Here is a 13442-nt window from a genome sequence, read left to right as displayed (position 1 = left end):
TTTAGCGAGGAAATGGCGCCAAACGAAGAGCCGTTTGGGAGCCAAAAGAGCCGACTCCTCTCTCTGTGAATCCTCATATTGGAGCATCAGAAGGAGGGATGTTTGAGAAGTCCAGAGCTTTGGTTCTGACTTTAAAATGTCAGGAATTGATGCCTTATTCAGAGAGTTATGTTTGGCAGCTGCTCCGATGGGTCGGGGTCCAGAGAAGAGCCGTCAGTCAGGAAATACTGGAGACAGAACAAGTTACTGCACAGCTCAAAAATGTCCAACAGAGACTCCGAGATGAGGAGGAGGAGGGGGGGGGAGGGGGCGTGTAACTGTGACACGAAGATGAGACTGTAATCTGTCTTTTTAAGAGCAAAAACCCTCACAATGAGGCAGTCATGTGACCCAGCAGACACGCTCAGAAAGGTCAACCAGTCGATCGGTTTGATGAATTAACCAGCAGCTGTCCGATGAATCCAACATCAAGACTGCGGTTCGCCGCTGACCTATCAGAGTAAAAACAGAGGAGCGTGTTTAAATGATGAAAAGCTCCAAACCTCCACATTAGTCTGACCATCTGAAACATTTCAGTTTGACAAATATAAAAATCTAAACCAGGAAGGGAACAACCCTTCACACGCACACGTCTGCTGGTCAGAGGTTACCAAAGTTTTCTGACATGGTGTATAATGGTGTTTATATGACTAAAGCACGTGCATGTTTATCAGTCACAGGTCGAAACTGTCTGATTTAAACCATAATGGAACTGAAAGGAGACGATCCAACAGTCCAGATCTCCAAAAATGTTGGGATTCCAGTCCCCAGTGGAAAACTGTGGGAGTGTGTGAGAACAACACGGCGTGTTTGGACAAGTTGCGTTTCAAACCTCAGAAATCCACTGGGAAAGTCTCATGAACTCAGATGAACCCGGAACATTCCTCCTCTCTGAGCTCTGTGGGGTTTACCTGCTGAAACGTCAGACGTCACTATGCTACAGCATAAATAAAACTTATTCCCTGTTTCTCTGATCAGAGCGGTTCTTATTCAGGACAGAAATAAAATATGGTTAACTTTACCACAGACCAGTTTTTGCTGACTTCTATGGACCCCCCAGTTTGACTGGGCCCCAGAAACCTCTCCCCTTTATCCTCTCATTGGCAGACTTGATGGCAAACATTTTGCAACAGCTGAAACGACATCCACAAACGCTGTGAAGCCCATGCAAGAATCAGAAACAAACGCGAATGAAATGAGCATGCTGCAGTTGGAAACCAAAGAGAGTGCCTCAAACGACGGTGTAAATCCAGCAGTTATCCCAGCCAGTGTTGTTGCTGTGTTTGCTGATATTTATGCTGTTGTTTTGGCTTTTGCACGAACGTTTGTTCCATTTGCAGTGCCTTCAGTTGTGCATGTGCTCAGAGTTTCTGAATGTGTCGTCTTTGTCTTTATATCTGCCCTGCACACCGTTGCTTTCAGGTGATTCTAAAAATAGCTGAATTGAAGGCCTTAAAGGACTAATACACCCTGTTTCTCACAGATCTCACTGACATGCTGGGTCTTGTTTGTGATTGTATGTTTGTGCCGAGGCGTGAAAGCGTGCAGATTTGGTGCTGAGATAATTTTGGTGAGCAGACGTCAGCCCCAGCAGCAGCTTTCTTCACTGATGACATTTCCTGTGTGAAACAGCGCGTCTGCTTTTTTAAACCTGCAGGGTTAGAGCTTCGTTTCAGAAAGAAGGCTCCAGCTACAAAGAAAGAGGCAGAAAGAAGCTCTGCAGGAGAGGGACTTTTCTGTTTGTGGTAGTTTAACGCAAAACCGAGGTCAGAGATCTAAATCTGCATGGATTTTATACAGATCCTTAAATATACAACACTTTATACAGCATCCATCCATCCATCCATCCATCCATCCATCCATCCATCCATCCACCCATCCATCCATCCATCCATCCATCCACCCATCCATCCATGCATCCATCCATCCATCCATGCATCCATCCATCCATCCATCCATCCACCCATCCATCCATCCATCCACCCATCCATCCATGCATCCATCCATCCATCCATCCATCCACCCATCCATCCATCCATCCACCCATCCATCCATCCATCCATCCATCCATCCACCCATCCATCCATCCATCCATCCATCCACCCATCCATCCATGCATCCATCCATCCATCCATCCATCCACCCATCCATCCATCCACCCATCCATCCATCCATCCATCCATCCACCCATCCATCCATGCATCCATCCATCCATCCATCCATCCATCCATCCATCCATCCACCCATCCATCCATCCATCCACCCATCCATCCATGCATCCATCCATCCATCAATGATTAGTTGGATGTAATCCAGCTTCTATTTTCATAAATTCTCTCATATTTATGGTTCAAAGTCTGCGCTCTGGGCTCCTCTTCTCCTGCTCTGTTATGTAAATCAGTACGGGTTGTTCTCCCTCTCTTATGGGCCTTATCTCCCGCCTTTGTTGGTGTGGTTTAAAGGTGTTGAGGAGGTGACAGGCTGCAGGTTTATGAGGTTCGTTCACTGATTTATCCTCCGCTGTCTGACTGTGAATGCTGAAGGTGGATGAGCAGGTTGCTCCAGAGCTTTACTGTGGAGTTGGCGTGCTCATACTTCACATACCAAACCCCTACATGCCATCACACTGCACGTTTGGGTTAAAGAGCAGGGTTTGGTCCTTTAACACTGTCCTAATACAGTCTCTACATGTGAGTTAGTAGGAAAACTACACTACATTTTTAAATGGCACTGTTGCAACTTTACACCAATTTCACCAAATGTTAACCCTTTTTTATCACTTTTTAACACCAGTTTTGCTCATTTTTAGCACCTTTTTTCCACTTAAAAACCATTTTTGTCCATTTTAAACCCTTTCCATCACTTTTTTCTGCCTGTTTTTGCCACTTCTTAACCAACTCCTGCCACGTTCTGCCTATTGTTGCCTCTGTTGACTGATTATTGTCCCTATCAACCACTTTTTACACCCCTTTTTGCCCATTTTAACCACAGTTTATCCTTTTTTGCCAGTTTATATCAATTTTTCATCCCATTCCGCCTAATTTCCAACACTTTTTGCACTTTAACACCATTTCAGCCACTTTTTAATCCCTTTTTACCACTTTCTGTGCCTGTTTTTGCCACTTTAACCCATTTTTTGGTTATTTTTGCCACTTTAAACTCATTTATGCTCTTTAAAAATCCAATTTCATCACTTTTTCCACATTTTTTTGCAAATATTAACCAATTTGAACCCATTTTAATTATTTTTTTAAGTTATTTTCATGTAAATAAGCCTATTTACTACACAGATGAATAAATAATGATATTTATGTCTTTAATAGGACTGGTTATTATTCAGGTGGAATATAAACTACGGTTATCACAGCTTAACTTCCCAGTGGACCATGGTTTTGCTGACCTCCATGGTCCCCCAGTTTGGCTGGGTCCTAGAAACCTCCCCTTTATCCCTCCTTATGGACGGCCTCGTCTAAACATGACTTTCCTTGAATGGTCATGACTGTGTTCAGCCACCTTCAGGTGGGGGTCCCCGGTCTCTTTATTTTGGGGGTCACGGGCTGAAAAGGTTGAGAACCCCTGGTTTAACAGACAGGACAGCCCAGGAAGCTGAGCAGCTTAGAAGAGATGTGGTAGAGGGATGAGGAAGGATGGATAAATCAGGGTTTATGGAGGGATTGAAGTCATTTCTGTTCTAATGTCTGACAGCAGATCTTATACCAGAGAGCTGGTCTGATTCTCATGTATGGTCCTCTCCTCCTGCTCTTGCTTTTATCTATTTTGATGCTATCTTGGAACGGAACAGCTTGACCTCACATAGCATAGAAAGTTTAGAAACAGGAACAAACTTTAGAAGAAGAAAAGTCCTCCATCAGACGTTCTCTAGCTCCGAGCGTTATGTCATCAGTGTATTTAGAGTAAACACGGTTCCTCTTTTCTTAAACCACATCATTGGTGTGTTTGTGGAGCGTTCACTGCTGTGTGATATTTAGTGGCGAGCGCCGTCTGCTGCGGCTCATTAGCTCCACATAGAACAATTACTCTGCTTTTATGACTGTTTTCTCTGTCTGATTGGTTTTTTACAACATCCATGCAGTCCTTTATCAACACTCTGCTCACTATTCAGGTTTTAATGGAGTGTAAACGCTGCCTGGAGACGGCAGATGAGATGAAGGCTGATGGTTTATTCACAGTAACAGAGCAGAGAAAACATTCCTGATTATTTTAAAGAGGAGTTCTTTATTTGTCTGATAAATACAGCTTTATAATCACGTATGGACTGTTCAGATTGTTGGACTTGTTCATTTGTGGTTGAGGTGAAGGGTTGATCAGAAAGTTTTATTTTTTTCAGAGGTTGCAGAAGCCTTGTCTTTGAACAGGAAGTAGTTTTTACCCTAAATGCTGTCCTGAAGGTTTTCTGCTGAAAATCCAGACCTGGATCGGTCTTAGAGCAGATGTTTAGGCCGCGTCGGTCTGTTGTTGGGGTCTTCACTATCAGCCACTGGGAGAGGAATGGTGGAGTCCTCTGATGGTAGAAAATAGGGCTGGGCAACTAATCGCAAATTAGATTAAATCACAGTATGGCCTGCTGCCATTTACAAAATCAGAGAGTTGCAATATTTTAACTTAAAATGTGTTAAAATAGCAGCTGAATAAACCAATATTTGCAGCAGCAGAGATTTTATGCACATTATGCAAACATTCAAGTGTAAATGTTTTCATAATGGTTACAGAAATCCTCCTTTTGTGTTGTTGTTGTTAGCATCTTTGCTAACATTAGCATCATTAGCTGTCAGGGCTTGATCCTATGTTGTTGTTAGCATCTTTGCTAACATTAGCATCATTAGCTATCATGGCTTGATCCTGTGTTGTTGTTAGCATCTTTGCTAACATTAGCATCATTAGCTATCATGGCTTGATCCTGTGTTGTTGTTGTTAGCATCTTTGCTAGCATTAGCAATATTAGCTATCATGACTTGATCCTGTGTTGTTGTTAGCATCTTTGCTAGCATTAGCAATATTAGCTTTCATGGCTTGATCCTGTGTTGTTGTTGTTAGCATCTTTGCTAGCATTAGCAATATTAGCTATCATGGCTTGATCCTGTGTTGTTGTTAGCATCTTTGCTAACATTAGCATCATTAGCTATCATGGCTTGATCCTGTGTTGTTGTTAGCATCTTTGCTAACATTAGCATCAGTAGCTATCATGGCTTGATCCTATGTTGTTGTTAGCATCTTTGCTAGCATTAGCAATATTAGCTATCATGGCTTGATCCTGTGTTGTTGTTGTTAGCATCTTTGCTAGCATTAGCAATATTAGCTATCATGACTTGATCCTGTGTTGTTGTTAGCATCTTTGCTAGCATTAGCAATATTAGCTTTCATGGCTTGATCCTGTGTTGTTGTTGTTAGCATCTTTGCTAGCATTAGCAATATTAGCTTTCATGGCTTGATCCTGTGTTGTTGTTGTTAGCATCTTTGCTAGCATTAGCAATATTAGCTATCATGGCTTGATCCTGTGTTGTTGTTAGCATCTTTGCTAGCATTAGCAATATTAGCTTTCATGGCTTGATCCTGTGTTGTTGTTAGCATCTTTGCTAGCATTAGCAATATTAGCTTTCATGGCTTGATCCTGTGTTGTTGTTAGCATCTTTGCTAGCATTAGCAATATTAGCTTTCATGGCTTGATCCTGTGTTGTTGTTGTTAGCATCTTTGCTAGCATTAGCATCATTAGCTGTCAGGGCTTGATCCTATGTTGTTGTTAGCATCTTTGCTAGCATTAGCATCATTAGCTGTCAGGGCTTGATCCTATGTTGTTGTTAGCATCTTTGCTAACATTAGCATCATTAGCTATCATGGCTTGATCCTGTGTTGTTGTTAAAATCTTTGCTAACATTAGCATCATTAGCTATCATGGCTTGATCCTGTGTTGTTGTTAGCATCTTTGCTAACATTAGCATCATTAGCTATCATGGCTTGATCCTGTGTTGTTGTTAGCATCTTTGCTAGCATTAGCAATATTAGCTATCATGGCTTGATCCTGTGTTGTTGTTAGCATCTTTGCTAGCATTAGCAATATTAGCTTTCATGGCTTGATCCTGTGTTGTTGTTAGCATCTTTGCTAGCATTAGCAATATTAGCTTTCATGGCTTGATCCTGTGTTGTTGTTGTTAGCATCTTTGCTAGCATTAGCAATATTAGCTTTCATGGCTTGATCCTGTGTTGTTGTTGTTAGCATCTTTGCTAGCATTAGCAATATTAGCTTTCATGGCTTGATCCTGTGTTGTTGTTGTTAGCATCTTTGCTAACATTAGCATCATTAGCTATCATGGCTTGATCCTGTGTTGTTGTTAGCATCTTTGCTAACATTAGCATCATTAGCTATCATGGCTTGATCCTGTGTTGTTGTTAGCATCTTTGCTAACATTAGCATCATTAGCTATCATGGCTTGATCCTGTGTTGTTGTTGTTAGCATCTTTGCTAGCATTAGCAATATTAGCTATCATGGCTTGATCCTGTGTTGTTGTTAGCATCTTTGCTAGCATTAGCAATATTAGCTTTCATGGCTTGATCCTGTGTTGTTGTTGTTAGCATCTTTGCTAGCATTAGCAATATTAGCTTTCATGGCTTGATCCTGTGTTGTTGTTGTTAGCATCTTTGCTAACATTAGCATCATTAGCTATCATGGCTTGATCCTGTGTTGTTGTTAGCATCTTTGCTAACATTAGCATCATTAGCTATCATGGCTTGATCCTGTGTTGTTGTTAGCATCTTTGCTAACATTAGCATCATTAGCTATCATGGCTTGATCCTGTGTTGTTGTTAGCATCTTTGCTAACATTAGCATCATTAGCTATCATGGCTTGATCCTGTGTTGTTGTTGTTAGCATCTTTGCTAACATTAGCATCATTAGCTATCATGGCTTGATCCTGTGTTGTTGTTGTTAGCATCTTTGCTAGCATTAGCAATATTAGCTTTCATGGCTTGATCCTGTGTTGTTGTTGTTAGCATCTTTGCTAGCATTAGCAATATTAGCTTTCATGGCTTGATCCTGTGTTGTTGTTGTTAGCATCTTTGCTAGCATTAGCAATATTAGCTTTCATGGCTTGATCCTGTGTTGTTGTTGTTAGCATCTTTGCTAGCATTAGCAATATTAGCTTTCATGGCTTGATCCTGTGTTGTTGTTGTTAGCATCTTTGCTAGCATTAGCAATATTAGCTTTCATGGCTTGATCCTGTGTTGTTGTTGTTAGCATCTTTGCTAGCATTAGCAATATTAGCTTTCATGACTTGATCCTGGAATTTCAGGATTAAAATCAGAAATCCGTTTGAATCTTTTGAGACAGTTTTTTCTACTTTTAATTCTGATATTTTTTTCTCAGAACTCTGATGTGGAATTTGAAAAACATGTCTAAAAATATATAATATATATATTTTGGATGTTTTTTTTTTTTAATCGGATTTTAACATATTTCACCCCCCCCCCCCCCACACACACACACACACCCACACACCCCCCACACACACACACACAGTATGAACATACTCAAGAACACCAATGCTTTGCACACGTATATCCATAAAGGTTATAAAATTCATGAATATAAATAAACTAAAAATGTATTGAAATAATAATATGATAAATAAATGAATTGAAATTAAAAATAAATAAGTATATAAAAATAAATTAAATTAAATAAATAAAGCTGCGTAAATAATTCAAAATGGCTACATAAATGTGAAAATGAAAATGAAAAATCACTGGGTCATTGTAATTATTTGTTCAACAGGGATTTTCTCACCATACAGCAGAAATGGCTGCCAGAGCTTTCTGAACCTTCTTTCTGAGCTCTGAGTTATATATCTTAGTTGTTCCACCTTGAGATGAGCCACCATGTCCATCATCCACTGCTTATGGGAAGGGGGTACTGTCTTCTTCCATTTAAGCAGGATAGACCGCCGTGCCAGAAGTGTAGCGAAGGCCACTGCTGTGGCATGGGTGGCTGAAATCCTGTAGTCCAGTGGCACCGCACCAAACAAGGCTGTGACAGGGTTCGGTTGAACTTTTATCTCCCACACTAGGGTGATGGTTTTAAAAAACCCCCTCCCAAAAGTCCTTCAGCCTCGGGCAGGTCCAAAACATATGGCTAAGGGTGCCTGGGTCACATTTACACCTAGGGCAGTTTTCACTTGTTCCTGGAAACAGTTTAGCAAGCCTCCCCTAGGTGGAGTCTCTCTAATACTTTAAATTGGAGGAGACCATGTCTGATACAAATAGACGAGTTATGCACCCAGCCGACTGCCCTCCTCCATTCTGTTACAGAAAGACCAAAGCCTAGTTCTGCCTCCCACTGCTGTTTAATATGGTCCAAAGAGGGGGTTGCTGCCCCCTGCAACAGCTCATATATAGCAGACACACACCCCCCTTGCAAAGCATCCACCTTCAAGCATTCTTCTAACCAACCACTCTGTAGATTTTGAAGAGAAGGAGAGAAATGTTTTTTGATAAAGCTTCGGACCTGCAGGTATCTGAAAAATGTACTTGTGTGATATTGAGTTTTGACCTTAACTGCTGAAATGACATGAAGTTGCCTTCTCTGAATAAATCCCTGACCAAGCCCACACCTCTTCTAGTCCAGAGCTGAAAAGTTGTGTCGATCAGAGATGGTGGGAAGAGGGCATCTGCCGAGATGGGAGCTAAAGTGAGGCCCTGTTTGCACCCAAAATGGATTCTTAACTGTTTCCATATCTTAAGCGAACCCTGTGTCACTGGGTTGTGCCCAAGTGGGGTCTTACTCAATGGCAGTGGAGCACAAATCAAGGAACTCAGTGCAATGGGGCTGTAGGAACGCTGTCCCATAAGTGCCCAAAGGGGCATTTGTTCCCCCTCAGAAGGCCGCATCAAAATGTTCAACTTAGAGGTCATAGCTGCCCAGCAGTAATGCATATCATTTGACATGGCCAACCCTCCTTCCTCTTTCCGTCTTTCCAAGCACTAAAATAAATAATATATAATTGATTAAAGAATACTGACTACATTATCAGCCGTATGTCTTCTTTCTAAGTCTCAGTGAAGGTCGTCTGAAGGTCAGATCATTCTCTCCTCTCTCTGTTTGCATATTTAACCTGCAGAGAGAGCACAAGCTGTGGCTGCTGGTAATTTGAATAAACAGCAGCTGAGGACCGACGTCACGATATCTCCAGCAGAGCAGCGCGGCCCAGGATGAACCCAGAGCAGGGCTGGATCTTCTCCTGGTCTCAGTTTGTTCTGCAGAGAACAGCTGGAGCAGCAGAGACTAGTTTAGAGCCTTGTCTCTGCAGAATTAAACTTCTCTGGTGTCTGTGAGAGGAAACCTGCAGCGATCTCATCCTCCCTGAGTGACTCACTGCTTCTTCTTTGTGTTGGAAAAACCTTCACCTCCAACCCGATGCTGCAGAAGAAGCCGGCTGGAGTTTACATCAGAGCTACAGAAGGCCGGCTACAGCGGAGAGGACTTTCAGATCTGATGTTAAAACCACGGTAGAGCACAGACACGGGAACCGTGTCAGCTGAGGTTTCAACAGTTCAGGCATCATGTTTTCACCCTGCTGTCTGGTAGGATGGGGGTCAGATAAAAAGGATGCATCTGACCTTCTACACCCCTGTGCTGGTGGTAGTCAGGACCAAATGAGAAACTTTCTTTGGGTGGCCAATCCATCCTTCAGTGGTGATGTACAGCAGGAACACTTCACTGTGTTTGAATCTGCAGACATTTTCACCCTGACTGAAGGAGGAATCAGTCTGATTTTTGTGGTCAGAGGTATCACTGCAGTATTACCACAGAGAGAAACCCAGGTGTCATGGTATATCTAACAGCACCTCAGGATGGAAATCCTTGTTATGGTCTTTGTGAGAAGGTTTGGGCTCCATCTTGGCCAGAAATCTGATATTGTCTTCATTTCTTGGAGTGTTCAGGAATGTTTCATGTAAGCGTGTCCTGTGTTGGGGCGTCTTGACCCTGCCTGCTTTAGTCTGACCTTGTAGGATGGCGTTCCCTCATGGCCAGAGGATGGAGCCGTTCTGTGAGCCGGATATCCACGCTAATTAGCTGACCAGAGATCTGACCTGGCCTTGACGGGGTCGCTAGGGTCACCAGAGACGATGCTAACCTTTAACAAACATGCTGCTGCCGATTACTGTTCAGAACTGAGGAAAACACAAAGAGCTCCCCAGAGACTGTAGAACCAAACACCATCCTCCACCCCCTCTGTTAACCTGAACCAATCAGCTGTGAGACTCCACCCCCTCTGTTAACCTGAACCAATCAGCTGTGAGACTCCACCCCCTCTGTTAACCTGAACCAATCAGCTGTGAGACTCCACCCCCCCTGTTAACCTGAACCAATCAGCTGTGAGACTCCACCTCCTCTGTTAACCTGAACCAATCAGCTGTGAGACTCCACCCCCTCTGTTAACCTGAACCAATCAGCTGTGAGACTCCACCCCCTCTGTTAACCTGAACCAATCAGCTGTGAGACTCCACCCCCTCTGTTAACCTGAACCAATCAGCTGTGAGACTCCACCCCCTCTGTTAACCTGAACCAATCAGCTGTGAGACTCCACCTCCTCTGTTAACCTGAACCAATCAGCTGTGAGACTCCACCCCCTCTGTTAACCTGAACCAATCAGCTGTGAGACTCCACCTTCTTTCAAAAGGTTCTTTAAAAATATTTAAAGAATGTTCATTAAACTTCAGCGAATCAGTCTGGATGTTTGGAGTCTTTTTTCCAGTCATTTTCACTGAATTTTGGTGTTTTTGTAAGTTTTAGGGGAGATTTGCATGAAAATGTAGAGGAATTCACATGGATTTTTATAAAGGAATTTCTTGTTAGAGTTTTTAGGCTTTATGATTAAATTTCTTGAACATATGGGGAATAATTGGAGAAATTTTGGAGTTATTCATATGAAATACACCCTAAAACATCAGGACTTTCTGATGGAGCACGCTCCATCAGACGATGGAGCTCTGCTTCCACCAATCAGCCCGTCCTCGTGGTTGTGAGCGTCACCTCGTGCTGCTTCTCACAGAGATAATGACAGAGCATAAACCTGATATTAACCCGACTGTTCAGAGAGACAGAGCACGCTCAGACATGTTAAGAGTAGGATGTGTCATCAACAATTACTGCTAACAGTCTGAGGATATTGAGCATTTAAGGCCAGGTAAATACTCATTTAACGCTCCTCTCTCTTCCCTCTGTGATCTGGTTCACAGCCCTGAAGACTTTCTCCACCAATGCTGACGGAGCTTTTTCTAGTCTTTGTTTTGTGATTTTTCCTAAGAAACGGACTCCCTCTGTGTCGGGGATCTGGTCTCCTTCAGGAGGAGGGAGAGGAGAAATTTTCTCTGCTCTCCGTGATCTTCAGCTTGTTCTGCCAGCGGCTGATGAAGCTCAAGAGGGGCCATTCAGAGTCTGATTTACTCATGGAGACTCAAACGTTAGCCTCAGTGACCTGATTACAGCAACATCAGCTCAGATTCACACAGAGATCATCTGCTGTTTGGAGCCGTGGCTGGGGAAAGACTGGAGCACAGAGGGAGGGAAAAATAACACAAACACAAAAGTTTCTCTCATACCTTTCTATCTTTCCATCCACATGTAGGCAGATATTTTGAAAATAGACATTTTTATTTTTTTGGCCCCTTTTACACACCCAAACAGCATTTTAGATCACTGAAAATGCCATTTTTATGAACCATTCACAGCATTCACATGTAAAAAGCAAAACATCTTAAAGGGCATCAATGTCACACTGTATAACAATTTCAGAGGAGTAAGGCCTCAGCAGTTCCACCTACATTTCCAAAATATGACAATTATGGCCCAATATTTTAATGAAGTGGGCCCCAACATCCCCAGCTTCACCAACATTCTGCCCTCTGGCTTTGATGATGATGTCATTCTTTAAAGTTTATAAAACATTCCAGCCATGCCTTTGATGATGATGTCATCCTTAAACATTTTTAAAACATTCCACCCTTGCCTTTAAAGATGATGTCATCCTCGAAAGTTTATAAAATATTCCGCCCTTACCTTTGCCGAGGATGTCATCCTTTAAAGCTTTGAAAACATTCCACCCTTGCCTTTGAAGATGATGTCATTCTCGAAAGTTTATAAAATATTCCGCCCTTACCTTTGCCGAGGATGTCATCCTTTAAAGCTTTGAAAACATTCCACCCTTGCCTTTGAAGATGATGTCATCCTTTAAAGTTTCTAAAACATTCCATCCTTACCTTTGATGATGATGTCATCCTTTGAAGTTTTTAAAACATTCCATCCTTGCCTTGGAGGATTTTGTCAACCTTTCAAAGCTTATAACATAGTCCTTCCTTGCCTCTCGAGATGATCCAAAACTTCTTAAATATTATATTCTAGCCTATGAAACGTGATGTCAGAGATCACTGCTACTTCACAGGACACTTCACAGTCACAAACCCCGCCCCCAATGCCAGTGGTTTGGGACCTTACCTGGTTTTGTGTGGTGGGATGAAAGGAGCTTCTTCCTCACAGTGAAGGACAGACTACTGTTGGTGTGGCGTGCTCACACTGTAGAATAGTGTGGGTTTATTCGCACTTTCATATGCAGAACGAAGTTTTAGAGACCACAGTGTCTACCTGTGAGATTAACTTTAAGAAAGAAGGAAGACACCTCAGCGTTCAAACACCTGCCAACCTGCGGATTAGATCTTTCTCTTTTTTCTGTCTCAGCCCATCCCTAACCTGAACCCCTGAACCGCTGCACCGCTGTGTAGCCACAGATATATTATTCCTCCCATGTTACCCTGAAACTTTGCCATAGGATGGACCTCTGTTATTTTTATTCTTTTTTTTTAGTTTAATGGAGGTGAATGATTCCAGTTTGACAGACATGAGTAAACAGAATAACTTTCCTATCTATGGAGTTTCTTTGGTGCCCGTTTCTTCTAAGGTAGTGTTTGTTTGTCCCATGAATGGCCTCCTTTGTGCCGAGGAAACCTTCAGACGACGTCCTTCCTTCCTGGTTCATATTTCCTCGTCTACCAGTAACAGCACACCTCACAGCAGAGCAGCTTCTGTCTTTTATTGTTGGACTGAAATCTGATCAGAAATCTGACCAGACTGCTAAGGCCATGTCTCTGCGTTCAACACACCCCCTCAGTTTCATAAATATGTGACAGTTTTATGTCAGGGATATTCCCCAGTGGAACCAGTTTGTGTAACTTGTGTTTTCTCCGTGTCTTTCTCCAGGCCAGGCCGAGGCTGAGCTGAAGGAGTTCAGTCCGTACTACAGGAAGCAGTTCTCTGTGGCTCGTTTCTCTCAGGTGGAAGATGATCTGGAGCAGAACAAAGAGAAGAGCACACAGCTGCTCAAACAAAGGGTGAG

General features: G+C 42.6%; 1 protein-coding gene across 1 annotated transcript in view; it reads left to right on the top strand.

The window, feature by feature from the left end:
• niban1a (niban apoptosis regulator 1a) overlaps positions 1–13442 on the top strand; it is a 53054-nt gene that overhangs the window by 16065 nt on the left and 23547 nt on the right. The window contains exon 2 of the mRNA XM_041792276.1: positions 13307–13437. Coding sequence (XP_041648210.1) covers positions 13307–13437 — 131 coding nt within the window. The remainder of the gene's footprint in view (positions 1–13306; positions 13438–13442) is intronic.

This window comes from Cheilinus undulatus, linkage group 7 (genome assembly GCF_018320785.1).
Source record: "Cheilinus undulatus linkage group 7, ASM1832078v1, whole genome shotgun sequence".
In the NCBI taxonomy this organism is placed as follows: Eukaryota; Metazoa; Chordata; class Actinopteri; order Labriformes; family Labridae; genus Cheilinus; species Cheilinus undulatus.
This window is presented reverse-complemented; position numbering and strand designations above follow the sequence as displayed.